Raw genomic sequence first — 25,932 nt, forward strand, 5'->3', positions numbered from 1 at the left:
TAGTTGCCTAAATACCTTTGAGGCTCAGGGCCTTAGATGTTCTGTGCTTCAGCTCCCCACCTCTACCCTGGGGAGAAGAGCCGGTGCTTCTTCATTTGTGCCAGGCCTGAGCCCAGGCACCTCTGGCCTTGGCAGGTCGCAGCTCGGGCACCAGAGGAGTCTGCAGCCTGCAAGCCACCAAGCAGTAGGACCCTGCAGCGGCGCTCAGGAGTGGGATGGGGGCGGAGGGGGCAGTCTGCCAGTGGGAGGCTCCAAAGTGCTTTTTTTTATGGAGCTCGGAGCCTCCCATTTTAACATGCAACTTTTCCAACTTTCTAGAAGTTTCTCTGGGCGGGTTATATAGCCCCCTCCGCGGGCTGGAGGCTGCAGACAGGGACACGCACCGGGAGACTCCAGAGGCTCCGATCTCTGCAAATCGCGCCGGCCCCGCGCCCCAGCCGCGAGGAGCGACCCCTCCAGGTGAGGGCTCCGCAGGGGCCCACGGAGGTTCATGCACCGGGCTGCACTGGGCTGGTTGTGCCCGGGGTGGGGGCAGGGCGCTAAGGGGAGCGGCAGCAAGACGCGGGGGGCGCCCCATGGAGCTCCTTGGTATGGTGCGGGTGTTCCCGGGGTGTCCCCTCGGCGGGGGGGGGGTGCACGGGGGGGGGACGGACACCCCGGGGTGTCCCAGCGGCAGGGTGGGGGTGCACGGAGGGGGGGCGCCCTGGAGTGTCCCCTCGGCGGGGGGGGTGCACGGGGGGGACGGACACCCCGGGGTGTCCCCTCGGCGGGGGGGGTGCACGGGGGGGACGGACACCCCGGGGTGTCCCCTCGGCGGGGGGGGTGCACGGGGGGGACGGACACTCCGGGGTGTCACAGCGGCAGGGGGGGTGTGTGTGCATGGGGAGGTGGACACCCCGGAGTTGTCCCCGTGGCAGGGTGGGGATGTGCACGGGGGGGTGGACACCCCGGAGTTGTCCCCGTGGCAGGGGGGTGTGTGCACGGGGGGGGATGGACACCCCGGAGTTGTCCCCGTGGCGGGGGGGGTGTGTGCACGGGGGGGGATGGACACCCCGGAGTTGTCCCCGTGGCAGGGGGGGGATGTGCACGGGGGGGGTGGACACCCCGGAGTTGTCCCCGTGGCAGGGGGGTGTGTGCACGGGGGGGGATGGACACCCCGGAGTTGTCCCCGTGGCAGGGGGGGGATGTGCACGGGGGGGGTGGACACCCCGGAGTTGTCCCCGTGGCGGGGGGGGGGTGTGCACGGGGGGGGATGGGCACCCCGGAGTTGTCCCCGTGGCAGGGTGGGGGTGTGCACGGGGGGGGGTGGACACCCCGGAGTTGTCCCCGTGGCGGGGGGGAGTGTGCACGGGGGGGTGGACACCCCGGAGTTGTCCCCGTGGCGGGGGGGGGTGTGTGCACGGGGGAGTGGACTCCCCGGAGTTGTTCTCGTGGCAGGATGAATCTCCCTGGGCCTGGGCGAGTTTGCAGGGGGGACACACCCGAGAATGTGCCTGTGGCGGGCGGGAGGGGCAGCGGAGATGCCTGGACTCTCCCTGGCCTAGGGGAGATCAGCGGTGGAGAGTAGGGGGGCTGGGTCCCATGGAATATCCCCCATTGCTGGGAAATCCCGTGTGGAGCAGGAGCAGGGGAATCTCTTACTGGGAATGGGGCGGGGGGGGGGTTGGTGTCAGGATGAAATGTCGGGCTCTCCCCAGGAGTCTGTTCAGCAGCCTAGAAAGTTGGGGGGGGGTAATTCCCCCATCCCTGGGGATTGGTGGGGTGTGGGGAGGATCAGAATGGAGCATTCTGGGGGGGCTGCAGCATGCCCCGCCCAGGCCCTGTGGAGGATGTGGGAGGAAAGGAGTGGGGGCAGCTCCTGGGTGACTGGGGCTGTGGGGTATTGAACTTGGTGGCTGCAGCTGCTGCCTTTCTGCAGGTTGAGGGGAGGCAGGTCTGGGCTCCACTTATCTGAGGGAAGCAGCCCCCCCTGCCCCGCACCAGAGGGGTCCATCTTCCGGGCTGCCCCACACCAGAGGCAGCCATGGGAAGGAGCTGCCAGTGATGCTCCCACAGATCCTCAAGACCATGGGGAGCAGAGGTGCCTGGGTTTGAGTATCCCAAGTAACGAAAGTGAAATAACATGAGGGGGAGGGATACAATAGGAGCAGTGTCCCGGGGCCATGTCTCTGCTCCTCCCTCCAGCTCAGAGCCAGCATTAAACCAGTATCCACAGCTCCCTCTCCCTGTGAGCCCTGGGTCCCCATGCCCAAGGGTGAACTGCCGCAGAGCAGGGAGGAAACCTACCGCCTTCGGGATAAGTGTGCAGCTCTTCATTCTCTCTTACTGTGAACTAAAACCAACTCTGTCAAAATGCAAAGCCTCGGGCTGTCTTAGTGCAAGTTCTCTACTAACACCCAAAGGGCATTTGCTTATTACATTTGTGTGAGTCGCCTTGTCATGCAGTTTGTTCTGATCTAGTGTGTGTGTGTGGGGGGGTGGAATCTAAGGCCCTGATCCTGCAAGATGACTCCCACCCCAGATAGACCTGCCACACTGGCACAAGGATCTGCCTGCATGCATCTCATTGCAGACTGGGCCCCAGGGGAGTGCAGGGTGTGGGTGGAAGCTATTGAGCATGAGCTCCTAGACAATCAGCATGGCACTAAATTGTAACACACAGGCCAATGCTGTTGTCTCACTAACACAACCCCTTCACATAATTCAAGAGTAGGAGATGTTGCTCAGAACTGAGTGGAGCTTACAGGCTGAGACCTGTTGGTACTGTGCACTTCCATCATCCTTGGGGAGACCTAGACATTTGTCGATTCAACCCTTCTGTGGGCAAAGTTTGGGCACAGCGGCTTCCTGGATGGTGGCTAGATTTCATTGCTCTCTGAAGTAATGGAACTGTCCTAAAGATCAAGCACGTGCTTTAAACCAGGCACCATTCTCAAGGGAACTACTTTCTGTATCTGTTTTCTTTCAGAATGAAAAAGGCAAACGTTGACCTCACTATGAAAAAGTTTCAAGGTATCTTTAGAAGAAGAAAACAATAAACAAAAAAACACAAAAGTTTGAAACTGTCTAACTGCATAATCCCAACCCCACATCCAGATGGGGGAGATTGTAAACTGGTGTATGTGTCTTAAATAGTCTTTCTTTTGGATAGCCAGCACAAATTAAAGTCATTAGCTTTTCATTTTCAGTCTTTCAACAAGGCTTATTATTGAAGGGATCTTAGGGTGTAAATTAACCCTATCCCTAAGGCTATATAACTTCCATCCTGTGAACTGCAACATGTCTGCTTGTGGCTACCTGCACAAATGCTTTCTTTTGTGTGTGTAATTCCTTGGGCCCACCTCTGTTTCCTGTTCTGTTTTCTTTAACTCTAATGCTGCCACTCCAGCTGCTGCTTGCTGCTGCATGCCAGGAACTGAACTTCAGAGCAGCCTCAGCCAGGGGGGAAGAATGACTAAAGAATGGAGCTCAATCACAGCACTTGGCAGGATGCCTGAACAGTTCAGCATTCGGTCTTTGGCTACCACAAAGATAACTTCATGCAACCAAAAAAAGTCTCAGGCATAGAGGAGGATTTTAACCCCTAATATACATAAGCAGGTAGCTTTGCTTGGGAAGATTTTGAGCTCTCTAGACCTTTTGGAGCACCCTCAAGCCCAAAGTACAAGTCCGACAGGGGGGCAGCAGCACTTAGCCAGCCTTTGGGTGTACACCAGGGATTAACTTGCTTCTTCAAAGGTGGACAGCTTGCTGGGGTTAAAGAGCTCAATCTGATTTGCATAAAATGGAGTAGGTTTCAGCCACCCTCATCTTCCGTACAGAGTTGTAGCCTGTAGCGGTGACTGATTCCAGCCTGCAATGTTCTACCTTGATTGTGGTGGCCACTGGGCCACCAAACAGCACTGATCTTCAGTGGTCACTGGACCGCCAAACAGCACGGCTTTTCTGTCACTCCTAACTTGAGCTGGATTTGAACCACTGTCCTAGAATTGAAAAGATCTCCAGCCTATCACCTGGGTCTTTGAACCAACCAACTTGCCTGATCATGTCACTTTAAAGTTCCAAAAACAAACCAGTGAGTTAATGTTCAGTTAGAGACCAGGCTTTTATTCAAAATGTACAGGCCCGCTGTTTCAGAATGCAGTTTGGACTCTCAAGCATGAGCTACCATTTCTCTCTCCACATAGTATGATTTACTTCTGCAGTTAATCACATGGGCAATTTTTGAGGGTGTAAGTTCACACCTGCAAAAAAAAAGGGAGGCTGGGCTGAAGCCTGGTTGGAAATTGGAACCCTATTAAAGTTATTAAATTGGAAGCGAACTATAGATGCAGATCAGATTGCATCACAAATGCTATTCCGCTTCCCCGCGCTGGATTCTAGGAATGGGGTTAATTGGAAGCATCAGAGCTTAGACTAGTCTAAATGCTGACAAGGCTTTAGGAGGGAAGGTGGTCTGACCGATTCTCAAGCTTTCGCTGCCTTGCAGGTTCACAGCAACATTACATTCAGTGGAAGCCATGTGGGTGACCAACCTCCTGGCCCTCTGTGCCCTAGCGGCTGCAGTGCCCTCGGAAGATAAGAAGCTGAGCGATAAGGCAACCGCCTTAGCTGACCGCAGCACAATTCTCGCCTTCAACCTCTACCACACGATGGCTAAAGACAAGAACATGGAGAACATCCTCATGTCTCCCGTGGTGGTGGCCTCCTCGCTCGGCTTGGTGTCACTCGGTGGCAAGGCCACCACAGCCTCCCAAGCCAAGGCCGTGCTCAGCGCCGACAAGCTGAACGACGACTACATTCACGGCGGGCTTTCGGAGCTCCTGAACGAGGTCAGCAACTCCACCACCCGCAATGTCACCTGGAAGCTCGGGAACCGCTTGTATGGCCCCAGCTCCATCAACTTTGCTGATGATTTTGTGAAGAGCAGCAAGAAGCACTACAACTACGAACACTCCAAGATCAACTTCAGGGACAAGAGGAGTGCTCTGAAATCTATCAACGAGTGGGCATCCCAGACCACCGATGGCAAGCTCCCCGAGGTCACCAAAAACATGGAGAAGACCGACGGGGCCCTGATCGTGAACGCCATGTTCTTCAAACGTAAGTTTAATTTAGAGCACCCTCTGCATTTATGAGATGAGTGATCAAGGTGCAGGTGGCACCCGCTAGCCAATACTTGGCTTCACCTCCTGTTCCGAATCTAGACATAAATGACAGAAACGGCCTAATTCAGCTCCCATTTACACTGGTGTAAATCAGTGGAGTTGCACACTGGGGCAAGTGAGAGGAGACACAGGCTCAAAGAGTTTGCTAGAGTCCTACAGGGCTTTGTACAGAGGGATCTTTGCCCCACAGCTGAAATGCACTGGAGTGAAAAACAGGAGCCATTGGAGCTTGCAACAGAAATCTTATTTTAAGAGTGGAAGTGAATTAGTTTCTCCATCTGAAACTTCAAGAGGACATAGATCTCTACCTCGATATAACGCTGTCCTTGGGAGATAAAATAGGTGAAACCGCATTATATCGAACTTGCTTTGATCCACCGGAGTGTGCAGCCCTGCGCGTCCCCGTCCCCCCCCGGAGCGCTGCTCTACCGCGTTATATCCAAATTTGTGTTATATCAGGTCGCGTTGTATTGGGGTAGAGGTGTATATTAAATAAATCGGTGCCATGGTAAATAAACTTCAGGCTGCAGGATAGAAGGTTGGTTTTTTGGGAGGGGATGGGGGAGGGGGGAAGGAATTTGCCCAGTCTCTCCCCAAATTAGCACAATAACAAAAATGGGATTTTTTTAAAACTCCAAAGTATCTGTTATAAAGCCAGAGACAAGACACTGCACTGCATATATTGGTGTTCTCTTTGGTAGTACAAATTGTGGGTTCTTAGATGCTCACCAGTCTAGGCTGTTCCTTGCTGGGCTACTGGAGTTAATTGTGCATGATGACACACAGCCTATTCTCATTTCTTGTTAATTGATGGGTTTTCCTCCTCCATTTATAGCGCACTGGGATGAGAGGTTCCATCAGCAGATGGTGGACAACCGTGGCTTTATGGTGACCCGTTCCTACACAGTGGGAGTTCCCATGATGCACCGCACAGGTAAGTTTTAGCTTATGCTCCCTGCCCCAGGATCCACTGGACTAAATCCATCCTGTTGATTTACAACAGAGATATTAGCCCAGTTGGTCAACTTTTCATCTGTTTTTCTTTCCCCACCAGCCTTTCAGATAAGACAAAACTATGCAGCTTTATGCTTAAATCTTAGTACAAGATTTAATGCCATTTATGTTGGTGGCTTTAGATCTGGACACTCTTCTATTAGGAAGAGATTCCATAGGAGATCTAGAATTGGGGCATCAAACAGAGCTCTGAGTAGTAGCAGCTCTCAGTCACCATCCACACTTGTCTACTTTTGGGCCAGTAAACTAGACAATCCTCAGATTGCACTCCACTGAAAACATGGGGCAAATTAGCGACAGAATCAGGGTAGCTTTATCTGCTTCCCAGGGCTCACCCTTATTGCCTCTGCTTGTGACTCTTTTCTTAAAGGTCTGTACAACTACTTTGATGATGAGGCTGAGAAACTTCAGATTGTGGAGATGCCTCTCGCTCACAAACTCTCGAGCATGATCTTCATCATGCCCAACCATGTGGAGCCTCTGGAGAGAGTTGAGAAGCTGCTGACCAGAGAGCAACTGAAAACTTGGATCGGCAAGTTGAAGAAGAGAGCCGTGGCCATTTCCCTGCCAAAAGTCAGCTTGGAAGTCAGCCATGATCTTCAGGTAAAGTCTCTCTTGACGTCAAAAACCAGACTGGCTGCTAAAGATGGTTCATGGGTCTTTCTCCTACTTTTGCTTTGAAGTGACAAGCTGGCACATATGATGGCTTATGAGTGGAGAAATTTCTGCCAGTGTTGGGATGGTTGTAAGAGACCAGGATGGTCAGGGAAGAGAGGAGACCGTAATTTCTGCCTTGGCAGCTTCCCTAAGTGGATGTGTTAGGATCCCCCTGGCACGACCTATAAGAACGACATTTGAGGAGCCCAGAATAGGCAGATTTTGATCAGATCTGCATATGTAGTTCTATCCAGATCCCCACTGTCCTGCACTTGGGGAATTCTCTTCTCCAGCCCTGAAAGTAGGGAGATGGGGCAATTAGAGGTATTTTATACACAAGTTGGCTTGCTATATGATGAGCTTGTTACTTACAAACTGCGTCATTCAGTGGAAACCTAGACTAACACTTCTGCTTAAATGGCTGCCTGGCTTTAAGTTGGGCTCTGGATTTATGGATTTAAGCCAATGTATTGTCATTTTACTCAGCTCGTTTACACTTTTGCAAAACGGGGAGGAAAACTTCTCCATCAACTCCCCTGTTCTTTTCAGGATCCAAGGAGCCACATCACACTGTTAACACCCCCAGGTAGCTAGACCTATTCCCTGAGCGCAGGGCATTACTCTGTATTTAAACTACTGAGAGCAGAATCTGGCTGGTTGAGCATATGATTGAACAACATTAGTGTCTTCCCTAGGAGTCTAACCTGCCTGTCTGTCTTCATAGAAACACTTAGCGGACCTTGGCTTGACTGAAGCAGTGGACAAGAACAAGGCTGACCTGTCCAAGATTTCAGGCAAGAAAGATCTCTACCTTTCCAACGTCTTCCATGCCGCGGCCCTCGAGTGGGACACCGAGGGAAACCCCTTTGATGCTGACATCTACGGCCGAGAAGAAATGAGGAACCCAAAACTCTTCTACGCCGATCACCCATTCGTCTTTGTGATCAAGGACAATAAAACCAGCTCCATTCTTTTCATTGGCAGGCTAGTGAGGCCCAAAGGGGACAAAATGCGCGATGAATTGTAGTTTGAATTTTCAGGTTTTGGTGGGGATTTTTTAAATGGGGAAATGTTCTTTTGTATTCTCTACGAACTGATGGGTGCTCGCCGGACCAGAGTGCATTTTGATATTAAATCCAGCATATACTTTACCTCGCCAGAATATTCCACCAAAAGAAAATGTGTGGGAGGAACAGGGGAGGTGGGAGGGAGAGGGGTGAAAGGGCCAGGAACAACGGGAAGGACCAGTTCACTGGGATTCTGTTCCCAATCAGTGGCATATCTGTTGAGATTTTAGGTTACTGTCTGTGTCTTCTTCCTCCTTCCTGCATAGAATAAAGCCTTCTGCCAAGCATGATGGCACCATCTGCCAGGATGCAAACTGTCAGCTGAGGCCACAGTAAAGGTTCCAGCCCACACACTTGCATAACAGTCTCCGTTGTGCCCTTTGTTCTAGACACGTGGAGTGCTGCATCCCCATCTGTCTTCCCTGACAGCTTCCTTCAGATTTGTGCTTAGGGGACAGCTTGCCTCCCACACATCCACTGCCCCTGGTTCCTTGCCCTGGGGGGTTTCTTGACTGAGCTGGAAACCAGGGAGCTGGTCCCTTTATCTGTTCCCTCCTTGAAGTTCTTCTGCCTGCATCTTACTTGGTAAAGAGAGCGGCAGGGACAGAGTGTGCTCCCGCTTACAGTGACTGACAGCAGTGGGGGTACTTCTGACAGATGCAGGTGTAAGGGAGAGGAGAAGTGAACCCCCAGGAGTTAGTCTAACCATTTTGGTTACTTTAGAAGGGGAAACAGACTGTAACCAACAGCCATACAAGTAAGTAGGCGCTCAGATGCTGTGGCCGACATACAAACATAGATAGAAGTAGAATTTTCCCTGTACCTTCTAAACCACTTAGCCATGCTCTGAAATGTGTCATATTTCCCCAGCTCCTTCCCGTTGAACACAGACTAAAAACCTATCCCCGCCTTAGCCATGGACAGCTGAAATCTTGCAAAAATCTGCTTCTTTGGGAATACCCTATTTAAAAAAAAAAACCAACACCTTAAATCTCACAGCACTGAGGTGTCTCAGCAAGGGGGCCAAGGCCAGAATGGGCCATAGGGAGTAAGAGACCCTTTTTCAGGTGGTCCCTTCAGCAGAGAGATGTGCAGCTGGGGGAGGGGTGATTTGCTGTGCAGCTAGCTGTGCTCTACCTGCTCTGGGGCTCAAGAGGATTTCAGGCTAGGGAGCTACCGACAGACAACTCTCCCCAGCACTGGGCTTGCCATCGAAAGGTTTTATTAACCCCTTAGAAGGGAGAGAAAGAAGTTCACATACCTTGGTGCTTTTGTTTCAGTCTGTCAGGACAGACTGGGCAAGAAACAGTTTACATTGTGAAGGTTCTCTCTGCAACTAGGATGTTAGAGCCCAAACCATCTCCCAAGGGGAAGATTCCCGCTGACACCTCTCTAAGAGCTTCCACAGCCTGGCTTCCTAATGACCCTTTGTACACAATCATCTTCCCAAGAGGGTTCAGTCCCAGTGGCTGACCTGCGTAAGGCACATAGGGTAACACTTGTATTTATAGCTATATATTTATGCGTGAGAAGTGGTAAGTCTCGTGATCCAATTCCAGCCTAGAGTTGATGGATCAAAGTGAATTTTCCCCAAGGGACATTATCAGGTTGAAGCTTGTATTTAAAAAAAATAAATGGTCCTGATCTTACAAATTTCTAGGTATGTGTTTAATGCTTCTTACACACACAATGTCACGGCAAAACTAGAACAAAGGGTTAGATAATTGTTTTTCAGTTTAATCTACTTTCCATGTCACTGATGCTGATTGCAATCAGGGTGGACAGTGACACTCGACTGGTTACAGTTACTTTTTCTGTTTCACTTTCACCTTCTTGAGTACAAGCCCAATCCTGCAGCATCTGAATTTTAGAGGCTGACAGAGGTTTAATTGGTAAATTGACTTCCACAATAGTTTAAGTTGATCTGAACTTTGTGTATATACCGAAATCTAGGGGCCAAAATGTGACCTGATCTTGTCTCTTAGTAGATGAAGTTACAAAAGTACAGTAAAGCATATGTGCCAGAATCCCATACAGGTCAGCCCAGAGGGCAATGCTGTCCTTAACACCTCCAGTTAAAGCTCTGACAAGCATCACCAACAGAGTGATTGGGGGGGGTGGGTTAGGCACGGGCATGTATCAGAGTGCACAAAATACTGTCTGAGCATGCACACTGCAAATCAGTGCACTGAAACCCATGTCTGTTGCACATTTATACAGGATAGGGTGGGTGGGAGTGTGGAGAACACACTGGGAGAGTGTCAATTTGCATCATGTGAATGGAAGTGTCTGCTTTTTCCTGTTTTGAAGTCTTGTACCACAAAACTGAGTTGTATAATTTTGCAATAAAACTTTTTCAATTAATCTTGGCATTTGTGGGAGGTGCGATTTGTGATCATAAAGGCCTGGATTGTTTGAATCCTGCAGTGGCCATAAGCAATTGGTTCAAGGGGTTTATCTGCAAAATCTCATCCAGGTGCTGAAGCTTGGCTGGCAGGTCTCTGCCCTGTCCAGTTAAATCTAACTTGGGTTTATTATTTGTCTTGTAATTCAAGTATATACCATTCACCCAACAGTCAGAGCAGCACTTTATGAACATTCATTTAGCCTCTCCACCCCTCTGACACAGGGGAAACAGCACAGAGTGGTTAGTCATCTGCTTTCCAAATTTTCTCAATGCTCACAGCTTCTACTGAAGCTAACGGGAGTCCCAACTGCTCAGTGCCTTGACCCTCAGTGCGTGGCTGGAGAAAAGGCAGGCTTAAAAAAATCAGCTACAAGCAACTTGCTCACAGTTGCGAAGAAAATATGGTAAAGCCAGGAATAGACCCCCTGATGCCTCCATCCTCTGCTTGACCCCATTAGCTGGTAACACCTGCCACATGTTCGAAGCACCCTCAAGTCCAGTTGAAACAATGGGCAGCCATAGGTGAACAGGGCCCCATGGTGCCTTTCATTCCAGTAAAAGACCTATGCAAACAAGGCAAATGTCTCAATGTCCACACCTCTATCCACTGGACCATGCTCGCACCCTGCATATCAGACACCACCTGGTGGTATAATCTGCCCAGTGCAGATTTTAGCCACAGCTCTTTCCTCAGTGGCTGAACCTGCTAGGCTTTGTGTTCTGAGGAAGAATTTAAATGACAGGCAGGTCTGAGAGAATCAAGGTCGGTGAGGGAATATCTTTGGACCAACTTCTGTTGGTCAGAGGGACAGGCTGTTGGTATATACAGAGCTCTTCTTCAGTTCTAAGGCAAAGGAACAGCAGGCCGATACCTGACGTACTAGAAGAGGAAAGGAGTGCAGAGATGGAGTGGGGCAGGCTAATCTTAAAAGTAACTGTAGGACAATACCAAAGGGTTTGGTGTTTCTTGGCTCAACCAGTCACAATTTCCAAAGAGCTCTTTCTACTCCAGCCCCAAAAACAGCCTGGGATCGTAAAGTTAAACTGGGCTCTTTCAGATACATATGTCATCAGGAACTTTCTGCACATCACAGGCAGCTTAATAGATTTTAAGGCCACAAAGGACCATTATTGCCAATCTAGCCGGATGTTCTGCATAACAGACACCCTCAGCAATTCCTGCATCTAACCCTACAACTGATGCTGAATTGCAACAGGCCTTCTGGAAAGACTCCCAATCTTGACTGAACGACTCCAACTGATGAAGAATTTATCACCCCTCCCCCATGTGATGACCAGTTCCGGTGGACACCACAGTAATACAGATAATCACCCACACTGTTACAAATGTGTTTCTTATTTTCTATTTGAATTTTGCTGCTGAATTTCCAGCTCCTTGATGTTGTCATGTTAGGCTTTTAATATACCCGACAAAAAGTTCTAGTCTCAGATGTTAGGTAAAGCCCTGCAGTCCAGACACAGCCTAGGCTGACAACGGTGTTTTCTGTTGCTGCAGGAATACCACCACTCCAACAAATGTTGGCTATGCTGAAAGAAGCACTCTTCCATCTGCATAGCTGCATGTACCCTACAGGTTGTGTCAGTCAGGGGCATTATTTTCACAGCCCTGCCCAGCGTTCCTATGCTAGTATTTTCAAGAGTAGTCCAAGCCTTAGGTAACAATTTAGTTTAGGGATTCTCACAACAAAAATTTTGGTGGCCTCAGACTGCAGCCACCAACTCTTGCTGGTGGTAGCTGACAATTTTTCCTAAAATTATTAACTTAAATATGCATATATACATGTCCAAATCATTGTAATTTGTTTTTTTTTTCTTTCACAGACTCAATAATGAAAATGTACAGTTGTGTTTTGGGGCCCCTTGCACCTCCCCCAGCCCCCCACCTATCACCTCTGGTTCCCACTGCCTACCCCAGACCTCCATGGCTCCCCATCACCCCCCTGAGCTCCACTGCCACTCCCTGCCCCCATTGCTCCAAGCTGCAGTCTCACTCCCCACAATTACGCTGCTCCTTTCCTCTTGAGAACAGCACCCAGTCAGGCAGGACTTCCTGAAGCCCAGAGCGGGAGCCCCACAGCTGGAGGGGTGTGTGGGGGGGTGAAGACTGGGTAGGGTGAAGTCCACTGCCAGAGCACCTGGGCACTGCAGCGAAGGGTTGCAGCTTTACCCCCTCCCCCATCTCTGCCCAGGAGAGTGTTGTGACTGCAGGAAAAACCCCTGCTGGCCAGCGTTCTGTCTAATTTTTCCCATCCACGTGTGGAACGAATTTTGTTATGTGAACCGCTATGGAAGTGATGGAACACACGCCACCTTCATATTGGTGCACATAACAAAATTCATGTGGTGGGGGTGGGGCTGAGGGGTTTGGAGTGTGGGAGGGGGCTCAGGGCTGGGGCAGAGGGTTGGGTGCAGGGGATGAGGGCTCTAGCTAGGGGTGTAAGCAAACTTTAAGATGACAAGAATTGCTCTAACTTATTAAAATGAATTTTCTTCAAGAAGTTAATAGTACAATTATTGGCAAATTTAAGTATTCTGTGGTTCTAAAACTAATTTTTATTAGCATAACTCTAGCAAGCAGGATTGAGACTAATAAATTTACAAGAGTAACTGGGTGAGATGTCCAGCCTTGCATTATACAGGGCATGCTAAACGTCCCTTCTGGCCCTAAAAAGTAAACCAGCTGCTCTACTGCCATCTTCTGGCCACAAGGGGTTTTTCCCTTTTAGCAGAAGTAGAGTTTACAGTGTCTTTTTCAGTCTGTTTTTGCAGTAAAGGCATTAAAGGGTGCTAGGCCAGGCTAATCAAGCATTCCTTACATCCATCATCCATGGCATCTGCCTGGTACTTCGCCTGCATGGCTGTAGCACATAGGCATTTTTTTTTTTTTTTTTAAAGCATATGGACCAGTTATAGGGTACTAGTGAAATCCGATTAACCACTCTTTTCCTCTTTTGATTGCACAACACTTCTGGCTACAGTATTTTTTTTTTGGTAATAAGGCTCAAGGAGTGTGCTAATGTCCTAACGCAACTGCCCTACATTTAACAGTGGGAAAATGTGCACATTTTAGTATTTCTCATTTTATCACCGCAATATGTAGATTAAGAGGCACCCAAATGAGATCAGATTCAGAGTGCCTATAAAGAATTTAATACAGAGTTCCACTATTTATTTCCACTGTAGGAAACTGTAAACCTAAAAACCGTAGTAGCCTGATGCACTGAACCCAGTGTTAGGAATGGATACACACACATCTTCAGTCTAACACGAAGTTAGCAAAGACAATACGTGGAATTCATGGTTGAAAGCCTGTTACTGAACTATTATAGCTTCCATATGTATAGAACAGTGTAAGCTACACTACTTTGCTAGAGGCTCTTATATAGGCCTGGATATTATATTTGATAGTTGAACAGGCTTGCACAATGTAGTAGAAGCTATTTTAAGTATTACTTTTCTTTAGTAGCTCCTGTGTACCAACGAGTTTGAGACATGCTCGACTGACAACCCAAGCGCTGATTCTCCAATGCTCACACGGGGCAGTAGCAGTGCTCCCCTGTAATTGTTTGCCTAGTGCAGGGGTTTTCACAGCAAATTGTGTGTGGTCTGAGTGCAGCCACTAATTCTTGCTGGGGGGCCACTCTTGATGTTTTTTCTAAAGTTAAGTATCTAAAGGAAAAATTATGTCCAAATCAGTGTAAATTTATATTGATTTACATAGGGTTTTTTGCAAACTCAACATAAATACATAGTTGTGTCTATTCTTTCCTGGACCTACAAAGAATAGAAACAAATAAGGTGCCTTGGATGTTCTTTTTTTTTTTTTTTAAATAAAAGCAGCCAAAACAAAAGACTTGCTGGCTAGGAAGTCTGATGCTGTGAAAAGTGATATTAACAGAAAGACTTGCTAGCTAGGTGGGAAGTCTGTGAAAAGTGGTATTAACATACAAATATCACTTTTCACAGCAAATTTACTCAGACTAAGCAAGCAGAGGAACAAAGTAAGCCCTGGATGGGGAGATGGGTAGGGAGCCAGTGAGGGCCAGGGGTAACGGAGGGCTGGTGAGCCCATGGCTGGCACCTGCCACCACAGGGCTGGGACCAGAGCCCAAAGCCTCTCAACCAGAGACTGCCACCCCATCACCTAGGGCTGAAGCCAGAAGCCCAAGCCCACCACTTCTGGGAAGGTAGGGAATCTCATTCTGGCTGCCTGATCCTCTGGCATTTGTGGTTTGAGGGGGGGGGAGGACCCAACCCCTGCTGGTGGTCCCAGAGAAAGCGCTGCTGCTCCCCCACCCCCAAAATAATCACCCAGGAATCTGTGGCTGCAAGAAAAGCTTTTGGTGGCCACATCTGAGAAATGCTGGCTAGGGCAGCATGTCTCAGCCATGACCTCTTATTCAAAGACATTTTCACAATCCTTCCATTTACCATAAAATAGTAAACATATCAATGATAAACCTATGTAATTCATGTGTGCTTGAAGAGTTGACAAAAGAAACATTGACCTTTATGGGTAAGGGTTTTGTGGGAAGTGGGGGAGCAAGGTTCTTTTCTTCCGCTTGCAGTAAGATTTAACGCTTCATGACCCAGTTGACTTTTGTTCTCCAACCCTGACAGTTCAGAAGCAGTGGTCTTTAACATATACAAGGAGAATCAGGTTTAAATGAGAGGAATTCACACCTCCTAACTTGCTGAATTCCCAGAACAATCTCATGCAAAGACTTAGACCTGGCATACAATAATGTATGCCGAGTAAACACCAATGAAATTCAGGGAACAAGTACTGTATTTAAGATCCACTACTTGAGTTTATCCTACAGACTTGGAGCCAGTCCATTAAAAAAGGTGTCTTTTGTACAGGGATGATGGGGGAGGGGAAAGAATAATCACATCAACACATGTGAATTCATATTTTACCACAAATCCAAATGAAAAAAGCTTTTTCCAGTGCCACAGAGAACCACCTTCAACTCCTAAGATGTTATGAAAATGTTGCACCTCAGGGTTCACACTGATCTCTCAATTCATTAATATCTCCAAGAGGTTTAAAAAACTGCAAGCCTCTGTAGCCTCTTTCACACCCAAAAGCATTTTGTGAACTTTACCTAACTCCAGAAAGCAGCTGGCTAACAGCACACAGCAATGCTCAAGTGAAGACTTCTCCAAGTGCATTTCAACAACTAGGATTAAACACTCTCTCCTCACTTTTTTTTAAGTCACTTGGCATAAAATTATGTCACCAAGGAGTCATGACTCCAATTTAAGGGACATTCATGAGGTCTAAGCAGCAGATTGTGGCCATGGTTCTGCCCAGAGTCAGAGAAGCACACTGACCCAGCCTGATTCTGTTTAGCTTGAGATCTGACAGCTCACTCCAAAAAGGTAGTGGAAAAAAAATGGAACTTGGGATCGGCAAAATTTCCAGAGAACTTGTAGGCAAAAACTTTTCAAGAACTAAAACTAGTCAAAAGAAGAGTCTTCACATTACACTGTCTTTTATGATTTTATTAAGATCCTTTCATGGGCCACAGTCCACCTTCTCCTTCCAAGTGTCGAAAAATCCTACAACAAAAAACAAACAACACACTTAGCAAGAGCACAAAATTCAGTGATCACTGTAAAGTTGTTAGTCATCCTGACCCAAGATTATCCTACCAGTCTGAAGCTCCACTGGACTGCAATCCATTACCAGCCAGGCTACAGCGTTCAGAATACAAGTTAAAATCAATTTGTTATTTGTGCTACGGTAGCTTCTCGGGGCCTCAGAGATCAGGGCCCAACCATGCTAGGCACTGCAGTTTAACATAATTTATCAGCTCCACGGTGCTTTCCACCACTGTAACAGGTCTAAAACTAGCTCAGTGAGGCAAATTCCTAACATGATTGTGAAAGCAATTGTGGTTTCAATTAGTACAAATGGTCCTCTTTACTTCCCTAGCATTATCCACACACCTGTCATTGCCACTAATGATCTGTCAGATTAGACATTAAGAGAACAAAGTAATCCAAGGAAATCAAAGTATACTTTGATCCCTGCTTCAGGATTTTTTTGTAAAAATCGAAGATCCAGTGATTTGTTGCACCTGTTTGTAAGCTTTAGGTGCTATGCATGTTGCTCTATAATAAACTGAACTGCTTCAAAGTGCTACCCATGGAGAAGTGACCAACAATGTTTTTCTCTAACTGGCAGCAATAGCAGCTCTAGCTAGAATGTGAAGCCATGGTGGGGTCTTTCCTCCTTGCACATCTCTACCACTAAGAACATCTGCAATTGCAATTTAATTAACAACTCAGCTGACGTGCAAGCTAGAAGAGAATCACCACACCGCAGTACCCTCCAAGGCAAATACAACTTAACAGGAGAAAAATCATCATCAGAAGTATATGTAGCTATGGCTGAATACACATGGGAACAGTCTATTCAATGAGATTGTAGCATTACAGTCACTGAATAGATCTGCACTTTATTGGTTAAATCTTTAGCGAAGTGTTTACAATCTTAGAACATGAGCTGGTATAAGGAGATTAGATGGTGCAAATTGTACAGACTGTGGCATAGTATAGGTGTGTGAATGACAGGTGCTTTCAGAAATTTCTGACAGAGGGAGTTGGTTCATATTACAAGGCAGGTTATCCCGAATATACCAGCTGGCAGAAGATATGACAAAGGTTAGGTAGAGCACCACAACTAACATGATGGGAAACTTTGGGTACGGATTCCCAAGAACCATAACTAAGTTTTCACCTTTAGCGTTTGAGCGCTAAGTTAACAAAAGAAGCCTCAATAACCCTTCTCAGACAAATGCCTCTGAAGTCATCAGTCAAGGTCTCTGATTCAAGGTCCTGAAATCCACGATATAGAACATAACATGGCACAGGGCATTTGGACAGATCTCTTTTCAGACTCGTCATCATAACTTCATTGAAGGGCAGACGTTAACTGGTCTAATAATTTAGCAATGGTAAGGAGTTACAGTGCTCCACCAACCACAATTGCCTCAAACACGTCACACAGCTATGTTCCTTACCTATTGCCCTTACTTTCCAATCCATCATCCCAGACCCTGCACTGCAGCAACAGTCTGGGTGCACTCTAGAAACGGAGGGGAACAAATACACAGCAACAGGATGGTCTCCTTTCGTAAGATGGGAGCTACTGATTGAATAGGTCAGTCAGTGCTTCTTTATAACAGCACATGTATTTCTATACTCAATTTTTAAAAATTTTATTTTACACTTGAGCGATTAAGCCACAATTTGCCAATGCTTATTTTCAAAGCAACATAAGAGTATTATTCTAGAACAGACCAAAGTTTTAATGTCCTGTATTTGTCCCATTCTGACCACAGGGCAATATAGAATTCTTTGGAGAAACTCAGATAACACACACTTAACTTTGTTTCTTCCTGACTCCAGCAGAAGCTCAATTTATACCACAAAGTATGAGCATATTTTTATTTATGAGAATAAAAGTGATCATTTCTGATGAGCACCACACTAGTTTCTATCATTTCAGAGTTACGGAACAAGATTGCTTACCCATTATGCAGTGGGAACTGGCTGAGGCATGGCTGGCTGTTCTGGTTTGCCACCTTTCTGCTCTGAGATGGGTGTGGTAGGTAAGATCTCTTCCTTGGGCTCCACAATGCTGACATGGTCTGGAAGGGGTTTCTTGGGTCCAATCTTCCCACTTGGGTCCCAAGGCAACATAATCTTTACTTTAATACCCAGAACACCTGAAAAAAATTGTAATATAACATAACTGATCACTGCATTTAAAGGAGGCAAGATGCTCCGTATACACTCAGATGCTGAACTGATACAAGTTCTAAAACACTGCCATGTTTATTCAGAGGAAGCTTTCAACACCCACATAAAGCTTACACTTTGGGTAATCTGTTACAGGACTCAGTTATCAGTGTGAATTAACAACAACCTTTAAGTGTACGAAGGCACAGAAGTAAACTAGTCCGGTAATTTTCCTTTCATTGTTTCATGCACTGCTCTCTCACAAAGAGAGCTTTAAACCTGTTTCCTGTGCTAATTTATAAATATTCTCTGTATCCCTTCTCAGACAAATGCCTCTAAATCATCCAATGAACAGGACACTCTGCTAAGGTACCCTAAGCACAGTACCAAAGAACATGGCACTGAACAGGCTACACTTACACAAGAAATGTCCTTTCTGACTCGTCATCGTATCATCACTGAAGGGATAACAGGTAAGCTAACTGCTCTTATGTCATGCTCAAGGACTGTCTGCTCATATGTGACAATCATTTAGTGACCTGAAGAGTAAAAAATAGTTTGCATCCTTCCTGAAAGTTTAATTACACAGATCTGAAAGACTTACATTCTCCCTCATGCTTTACACCATAGGAAAAAAATATCAGGACTATCTAGTCTTGCATTCTGTTTCTGCCAGGAACCCTGGGAGGATTAGAAGATCTGGGGTGGGAGTCCTTGGCTTTCAGTGGTATTTTATAAACCCAAAGTCATAATTTTATCCCAAATGTTTCTCAGGAACAGGTGTTAAGTAGGTAACTAACAAGTTTTGAACAGTGACTTAAAATCCCTCTCTCAACTACTTAGATTTTAGTCTCACTAATTCCACCAGCTCTTCAGTCAGTTAGGGTATGCCCACACCGCTGATGGAAGTGAGCCTACCAGTCCACGGAGACAGACTCGCGCCAGTAGGGCTCAAACTACATGCTAAAAATTGCAGTGTGGATGCTGCAACTCAGACTGGAGCATGGGCTCAAACCCACCATACCCCTAGACTTGAGAGCCCGAGTCCCAGTCTAAGCTGCAATACGCACACTGCTACTTTTGGCACACTAGCTCAAGACAGTCTACCTTGGCTGCAGGAGGATTGATTTAAATCAGGGCAATTTAAATAATCATTTATATCACCAAGTGGAAAGCCTTGATTTAAACAACTTTTCCATTTGTATTTTGGTTCTCTGCTACAGAAAGGTGCATTCACTGGTTGATATAACCCTTAATACATATTTATTTACAACTAGAGCCTTTACACTAGATTTGGTACATCTTTTTGCTACCTAGGAGGCTATACAACTATATACATTTAAGAATGATTTGGTTTCAGATTCTTATTAACAGTACATTTTTAGTATGTTGGAAAGTGGTGAATGATATATTGCTTCTTTACTAGATAATGAACTTGTAGCACAATTTGCGTCAAGCTACATTAGGATGGTAACTGGAATACAATACAGAACAGCATACAACACGTATCAGAATACATTTCACATTTACAACTAAATGATTTATTACACAGAGGAATTAACTGTAGTCAGTGAATTGCACTGATTATTTCAGGCCAGTCAGGGGAAAGTTTTCAAGTATGTCTAAGTGAAAGTGACTGGAGATTAACTTCCTACTCACTTAAGTTTCTTAAAAATGACTGAGTCTTGTAAGTCACTTTTCCAGTCTCTTGTACACACAAGTACAGCTCCTGGGTCCCCCACAGGATCAAACCCAGCAAGTTCATTACTTGCTGTGCCATGTTTATAAAGCATGACCTCAAAAGTTAGATGTTTTCCTGGATCTCTTTCTTTATGTAGAAAAGCAGCCTTAACTCAACTATAGGCTCATGAATTCAACATTTATTTTTTATTTAAAATGTTTTCAGGCCCCCTTTATCTCTTGAAGCATAAAGCTCATTTTCCTTTTGCAGCTCACTTTTAAAGTCCATTTCTGACGATCAAGCCTTACACCAAGAGAGCAGAGTCAAGCTTGCTGGAAAACCTCACTGCCACTTACTGTGTAAACTCGGGCAAGTCCCACTTTCCCCATTTGCATGATTGGGATAACATTGTCTTACCCAGGGATTACAGGAATGATTTATACAACACTGTAAAACGTATGCATATTCTGGGCTAATGATTAGACACTTTGAATATAGATGTATACATATCCGAACTGACTAACTGATAGGCAATGCTGCTGCAGGAAAACACAACCAGCTGATGTGATGACCCATGGTACCATACTACTAAGCCTCAGTCATAACTTGCTAATTAGGAATTTACTGGCAGCTGAAGACAGCTTAACCTATATTTCTAATTTATTTATACAGGACAAGAGCAGACGATGCTCCACATTAGACAAAACATGTGCATCAGAAGACAGCTCCAGCCGGTAAGGGCTTGTAATTTCAAAAGGCAAAACAGCATTACAGGCAGCAGTAACGAGCAGCAGTAAGGCTGAGTACTTTGCACAACAGAAAATGCACTGGAATTCTGGGAGTAACCACTCCTCTAGCAGAGAGAGAGAGCAGGGAAGCTGCAAAGCAACAGCAGAGTGGCAGCACTTTGAACTGTCTGGTACTAAGTGCTAATACAGAGAAGGGAGCCAGCCAATTGCAAGGGGATACATATTCCAAACACTCACCCTGCCTGAGGAGGACGTGGCGCACAGCTGTATCAACATAGTAGTTTACGGGGTCTCCACTGTGGATCATCAGGCCATCCACAAACTTCATAGACTTGGCTCGCTGGCCTCTGAGTTTACCGGACACCACCACCTCACAACCCTTAGCACCACTCTCCATGATGAAGCGGAGGACACCATAGCAGGCTCTTTGGAGAGGGAAGAGAGTTACTCAGTGGTTGTAGAGAGCACTGTGTACTGCACAAGTAGGAGATATGGCTGCGGAATGTGCCACCAAAACACTCCATAACCATCAAATTCTGATCCAGAAATCCAGCTTTCATTAAAGGTAAGTTTCATCAAAGGGGACTGCTGCAACATCGTCTGCCCCATAGCCATGTTTACTTTTACGCAATTTTTCTAAAAATTTCACTATAGGAGTTTCAACATTGGGAATTCTGTGCCTGTTTCACCTTATGCTTAGATGTTACGGGCATGTGCACTGCTCAGCACAATGGTCTCCGGTTGCTATTACATGTAATTACATTTTAAAAAGGCATTGGACAGCCTATTGAGGTGGAAAATACTGGCTCTCCATCCCTTCTCAGACAAATGCCTCTAAATCATCCAGTGAACAGGGCCATCCTGCCAAGGAACCCAAACACAGCATCATAGAACATGACACTGCAAAGGGTGCATTTAGCAGGATACATATCCCTTTTCTGACTCGTCATCATTTCATCACTGAAGGGATCTTAACATGTGTGACCATAGGTCATTTAAACCACAATGCATTTCCTAGACAGCTTTGTTTGAGACCGAAGAGCCATCTTTGCTAACTCCCCACCACCACCACTCTGAATAAACAGGTGTAAGCTTTTCATGTTTGACTTAGCCTTCACGCTTTTACTAATCCACTCAGTAACAGGGCAAGTTGTATATTAAAACTAATAGCTAATATTATTGCCAACTGTGACAGCCCTGAACAAATCCTGATGTTTTATTTAATACTTAGTTATGCCATGTGCTATCAAGAGACTTGTGTTTAAACACACACAAATGGCAGTTCAAATAAACACTCATTAAAATTTGTTTCAAGTTTGCTGGAGTGTAACTGTGGCTTTTTAAAAATCTACTTTTGAAATAAGAAATCTACCAATGTGCATTTACCACCTAGATCATTAATCAGGAAAAATTAGATAATAGCACTTTATATCTTTATTCTGTCAATCCTAACTTAACTTGCATAATGCATGTGTTAGTCCCAGTCCCCACACACAGTGAGTGGTGAAGGAATTTTCCTCAAAGCCACAGAGTCAGTGTCAGAGCTGGGATCAGAACCCAGAGTGCTCCCAGTCACTTGTTTGCTCTATTACATCTACAGACCATTTTTACACTTCTGCACTTACCGACGCACAGCTAAACCTCCCAGAAGTTTATAACGCAGGGACTCTGCTTGGGCAATAGCACACAGACCTCTTGTGGCCACCTTCTCGGCATAGAGCTACAAAACAAGGAAAGAGTGCTCAGAAACAGAGTTACAACAGTGAAGTTTAGCAGACTTCCATGCATATAGGTGACAGGCGCCTCAGCTGCACTCCGTGCGCCCCTCTCCTTTGCACCCAGTAACTCACTTAGTTCCTTGATACTTGCATACCTGCAGGATCTTTACCCTTAGATAACAGTGTGGCATTTACCTGCTTTGGTGTTTGTCCGCTGCTCCTCATGTTGAGCTGAGACATCCTAGTGATGCTCCATTGAAAACCAAGGCACCATTAAGGCATGCTTAGTGCAGTCCTGGAGGTGCAATCCTACCAAGCTGGCTCAGAACATTAGGCAGCCCTGGAGGTGCAATCTTCCAAACGTGTCCAGGTATGGACAGCTATGGTGATGCATCCTGCAGGGTGGGCATGGTATGCTGTGCTGTGCTTGGAGGAGCATCCTACCAGACATGCCCAGCACTCTGGGATAACTGAAAGCTTAATAAAGAGATCACAGTCAAAGTGAGGTTGAAAGTGTAAGGTCCTAAGCATAGCACAGGACAAAAGTCAGTGTGGTATACAATTACCTGGCAATTTTTCCCAGTGAAGTTTAATCAAAGTCCCATAAAGCAATTAGCTTTTTGTGATGGGGAGAAAAAAAAGCTAAGAATTGCATTAACACAGATCCTACCAGCAGCAGCAGCTCCAAACAGTAGCTAGCAGCAGATTCATTAGAGGAAACATGCAGGAAACCCTGTGATAGGCAACTATGGAATAGCCTCCCCAAAGGAAAAGTTTCTTCCTAAACTCCAACAGATAACAGTTTATTCCCTTACAAATGGCCCCCGTTTTATAGTTCTTGCAAATTTTGTTTTTAATTCTTATTGCTGTACTCTGGATGCAGTTATCCATTGCAATCTAGGCCTCAAAGGCACTCTGTGACAATGAGTTCCGCAAACTAGTTACAATAATCAATAGAAACCATAAGTTTTGCATGAAGTAGAAGACAAGAACCAGTATCACTAGCTGGCAAGGATCCATTCTGACTCAAACCTGCTACAGGTCATAATATGTTCCCCATTTTTGGTCTAGTACCAATGCATATCCATTGGTGGAGATAAAAAGTGAAAATCTAATGCCCCATATCCAATACTATTAAATCTTACTTGTGATGACTTTTGATAACACATATGCAGACAGAGGTGCGACTTTTAAATTATTGTCACATTAAATTAATGCCTTTTCTAAAACTGATGTAATAAAAAGCAACAGTAAGGCTCATTTTAAGGTATCGTCAGAAAAGCTGACAAGAAAAAGAGAAAAGCCATTTACCTCCACGCTGCCTTCAGGAAAGCCAAACCTCTTCTGTACGACAGCAGTCAGCTCACGGATTCGGCGCCCCTTCTCACCAAGAACGTTTTGCGTTCTGAATAAGATAAACATGGTTATTAGAATCTGCAGCTGGGAAGCAACACCTATTTGAAGATTTAATTTTTTCTCCATGCCAATGTACCAGTCTTACTACAGCACATTACTGTGCCGAGTCTAGTTTTAAATGACTGACTAGATAGGGATTACAATCATTCTCAGCGACGATTCCACAATTTAACCTCATCACAAGGAAGTTTTCCCTAATGTATGGACATTTATTCACCAGTTCTTAACTTCATTCACAATTTCTGGTTACCATCTTTCCAAAGAAATAGTCATGTGTAGAAGAAGGATTATATACAAATATCACAGATTTTGGCTCCTGGTAACTGCTGTGAAAGAATAAGGAGCAAGTTGCAATTACCTGGTAGCAAGGATGATAATTTCAGTCCTCGTTGGAGTAACTCGGACCTCTACTCCAGAGTATCCATCTTCAGCCAACTCTCGAGTCAGAAACTCATTCAGCTCAGCTTTGAAGATGCCATCAGCGACAAACTAAAACCAAACAAGTCAAGCTATGTTCAACAGTTCACAAATACATTTTCTAAAATTTAAAGTTTCATTGCTGGTTGAAGGTGCTGGCTGAACAGCCCAACTCTACATTTCTCTCCATAGAGAGCAGCAGAGACAATAATACAACAAGGCTCCTTGTGCAAGGGCCAAATTTAACTCAACCCTGCTATAGTGACTACCCCTCTACAGTCAGTTTAATCCCTTAAGCAACGATCAGACCAACGTTTCAACCACATCCAGCTAAAACCATACTCAAAACTAGCTGATGAAACCATACCTCATTGTTCTTTTCCAAATGGTAGCACTTTCTAGCCAGTACGAATGTTAAGTTCATTGTCTCAGACTACCCACAATCAATTAGTATCAGAGGGGTAGCCGGGTTAGTTTGGATCTGGAAAAGCAGCAGAGAGCCCTGTGGCATCTTACAGACTATCAATAAGTAGTTTTACTACTTAAACCCAGCCCCTGATCCTGAAGACACCTGACAGCAAACATTACACCTGGTTATAAGTTTGGCATGACTGGATCCCTACTTTGCATCTTTGTTAGTTAAGGATGTTAGAGGGTTTCACACCAGGTTACTAGCCCTGGGGTGACCAGCCCCTTAACCCTACATCTCTCCACCTCCAATAAACGCCTCGGACCAAACTCACTTACTCTGCCAGCTCCAGGGCCCACGCACGAAACCCCCTCTGCTCTTTCCTCCCCGATGCACAGCGGCCCAACCGGCCCTCTCCCCGAAGGGTCTGACACCCGCTTCCCCAGGCGGGGGCCCCTGCCCAGGTGCCAAGCGGAGCCCTGGGCTCTGTGCAACGAGGAGCTGCCGTCAGCCACGCGGGCGGCTCAAGGCGGAACCAACCCGCCTGCCAGCTGCAGCCCCGGCCCCCAGCGCCCCGGGCTGCAGACACGGGCCAGGCCCCGCGGGGAGCCGGCCTCCCCCCGTCACTGCCCCCAGGCCGGCTCGCAGGGAGCCGCCATGTTGCGCCCGGCCGGGCCCGGCCTCGCATCCGCCTCCATCCGCCCTCGCCGCCGCCGCGGCAGCCCCGCCCCGCTGCCCAGGCCCTGCCCGGCGCTCCCGGCTCCCAGCCCGGCCGCCATCGCCGGGCCCCGCGGCCGCCCGGGGCCGCCCGCAGCGCTCACCTTGCGCTTCTTGGAGATCTGCACCGCCATCTTGAGCCGCGCCGCCCCGGCGAAAGGAAGAGCCCCCCCCGCCCGGGGGAGGGTATAAGGTCCTTTCGCCACTTGCCATTGGGCCGAGGCTGGTCACGTGGGCTCGCAGGGGCGGGTGGGAAATGTAGTCTTCCTCGGGCACACGCCCCCACCCCGCTGTGCTCTGAGGGCGGGGGTTCAGGGCGCGTGTGCGCTCTCGCTGGTAACACACTCTGTGTAGACAGGATTGGGTCTTTCAGTGCAAAGCGCTGTCTGGACACCCTTATTCCAGATTATGGGTGGGTCTGCATTATAAAATGAAGTTGACAAACTACCATGCATCAATCTATTGATGCAGGCGGACGCGTCTACATGCACATTCCTCTCCCGGCCGACATAAATGCTGCTGCCCCCTGTGGCAACCTGAGCATGGGAGCTGCAGCCGCTCAGGCACTGGCTGCTGTAGCTGAACTTGATGCCCCTGTTTTTCTGGTGCCTCCCGGTGCTGCTGCAGAAGCCTTCCTGCAGGGGCTGCTGCACCCCCTGCAAAGGGATGCTGCATGCCGGGCTCCTACTTCCCTGCCACAATGCAAAGAGACATGCGGCAGCGTGGGCTGCACCAGGAC

General features: G+C 47.0%; 2 protein-coding genes and 3 non-coding genes across 9 annotated transcripts; 1 reads left to right on the forward strand and 4 right to left on the reverse strand.

The window, feature by feature from the left end:
* Positions 1–343: 343 nt before the first annotated feature.
* SERPINH1 (serpin family H member 1) lies at positions 344–10,270 on the forward strand. Of its 5 annotated transcripts, XM_050930671.1 has the most exons (6): positions 344–459; positions 2,969–3,012; positions 4,490–5,103; positions 6,004–6,102; positions 6,553–6,785; positions 7,564–10,270. In XM_050930671.1, the coding sequence occupies exons 3-6, from the start codon at positions 4,521–4,523 to the stop codon at positions 7,864–7,866; spliced, it is 1,218 nt and encodes a 405-aa protein (XP_050786628.1). In that variant the 5' UTR covers positions 344–459; positions 2,969–3,012; positions 4,490–4,520; the 3' UTR covers positions 7,867–10,270. The 5 variants fall into 5 exon arrangements, with proteins under 5 accessions (XP_050786628.1, XP_050786644.1, XP_050786635.1 ...); XM_050930687.1 differs by lacking the exon at positions 2,969–3,012; XM_050930678.1 differs by lacking the exon at positions 344–459 and having other exon boundaries at positions 2,476–3,012.
* A 5,557-nt stretch (positions 10,271–15,827) lies between these two features.
* RPS3 (ribosomal protein S3) lies at positions 15,828–25,376 on the reverse strand. Its single transcript, XM_050931050.1, has 7 exons — positions 25,298–25,376; positions 24,009–24,139; positions 23,546–23,639; positions 22,142–22,236; positions 20,754–20,941; positions 17,877–18,073; positions 15,828–15,899 (listed from the first exon to the last, which is right to left on the reverse strand). Exons 1-6 carry the CDS (start codon positions 25,325–25,327, stop codon positions 17,880–17,882), a joined length of 732 nt encoding a protein of 243 aa, XP_050787007.1. The 5' UTR covers positions 25,328–25,376; the 3' UTR covers positions 15,828–15,899; positions 17,877–17,879.
* On the reverse strand, positions 17,127–17,265 carry LOC127043428 (small nucleolar RNA SNORD15). The gene has a single exon (XR_007772272.1). It is a non-coding gene; the product is annotated as a small nucleolar RNA SNORD15 (small nucleolar RNA).
* On the reverse strand, positions 18,403–18,550 carry LOC127043426 (small nucleolar RNA SNORD15). Its single transcript, XR_007772270.1, has one exon. It is a non-coding gene; the product is annotated as a small nucleolar RNA SNORD15 (small nucleolar RNA).
* On the reverse strand, positions 21,332–21,482 carry LOC127043427 (small nucleolar RNA SNORD15). Its single transcript, XR_007772271.1, has one exon. It is a non-coding gene; the product is annotated as a small nucleolar RNA SNORD15 (small nucleolar RNA).
* Positions 25,377–25,932: the final 556 nt, after the last annotated feature.

This window comes from Gopherus flavomarginatus, chromosome 1 (assembly GCF_025201925.1).
Source record: "Gopherus flavomarginatus isolate rGopFla2 chromosome 1, rGopFla2.mat.asm, whole genome shotgun sequence".
NCBI classification, from domain to species: Eukaryota; Metazoa; Chordata; order Testudines; family Testudinidae; genus Gopherus; species Gopherus flavomarginatus.

Coding starts and splice junctions, on each gene's coding strand:
- SERPINH1 (XM_050930671.1), top strand. CDS start 4,521: ATGTGGGTGACCAACCTCCTGGCCCTCTGTGCCCTAGCGGCTGCAGTG. Junction 6,103..6,552: donor TCCCATGATGCACCGCACAG/GTAAGTTTTAGC, acceptor CTTTTCTTAAAG/GTCTGTACAACTACTTTGAT. Junction 6,786..7,563: donor AAGTCAGCCATGATCTTCAG/GTAAAGTCTCTC, acceptor CTGTCTTCATAG/AAACACTTAGCGGACCTTGG.
- RPS3 (XM_050931050.1), bottom strand. CDS start 25,327: ATGGCGGTGCAGATCTCCAAGAAGCGCAAG. Junction 22,237..23,545: donor TTCCTGAAGGCAGCGTGGAG/GTAAATGGCTTT, acceptor CTTGTTTTGTAG/CTCTATGCCGAGAAGGTGGC. Junction 18,074..20,753: donor CCACGTCCTCCTCAGGCAGG/GTGAGTGTTTGG, acceptor AATTTTTTTCAG/GTGTTCTGGGTATTAAAGTA.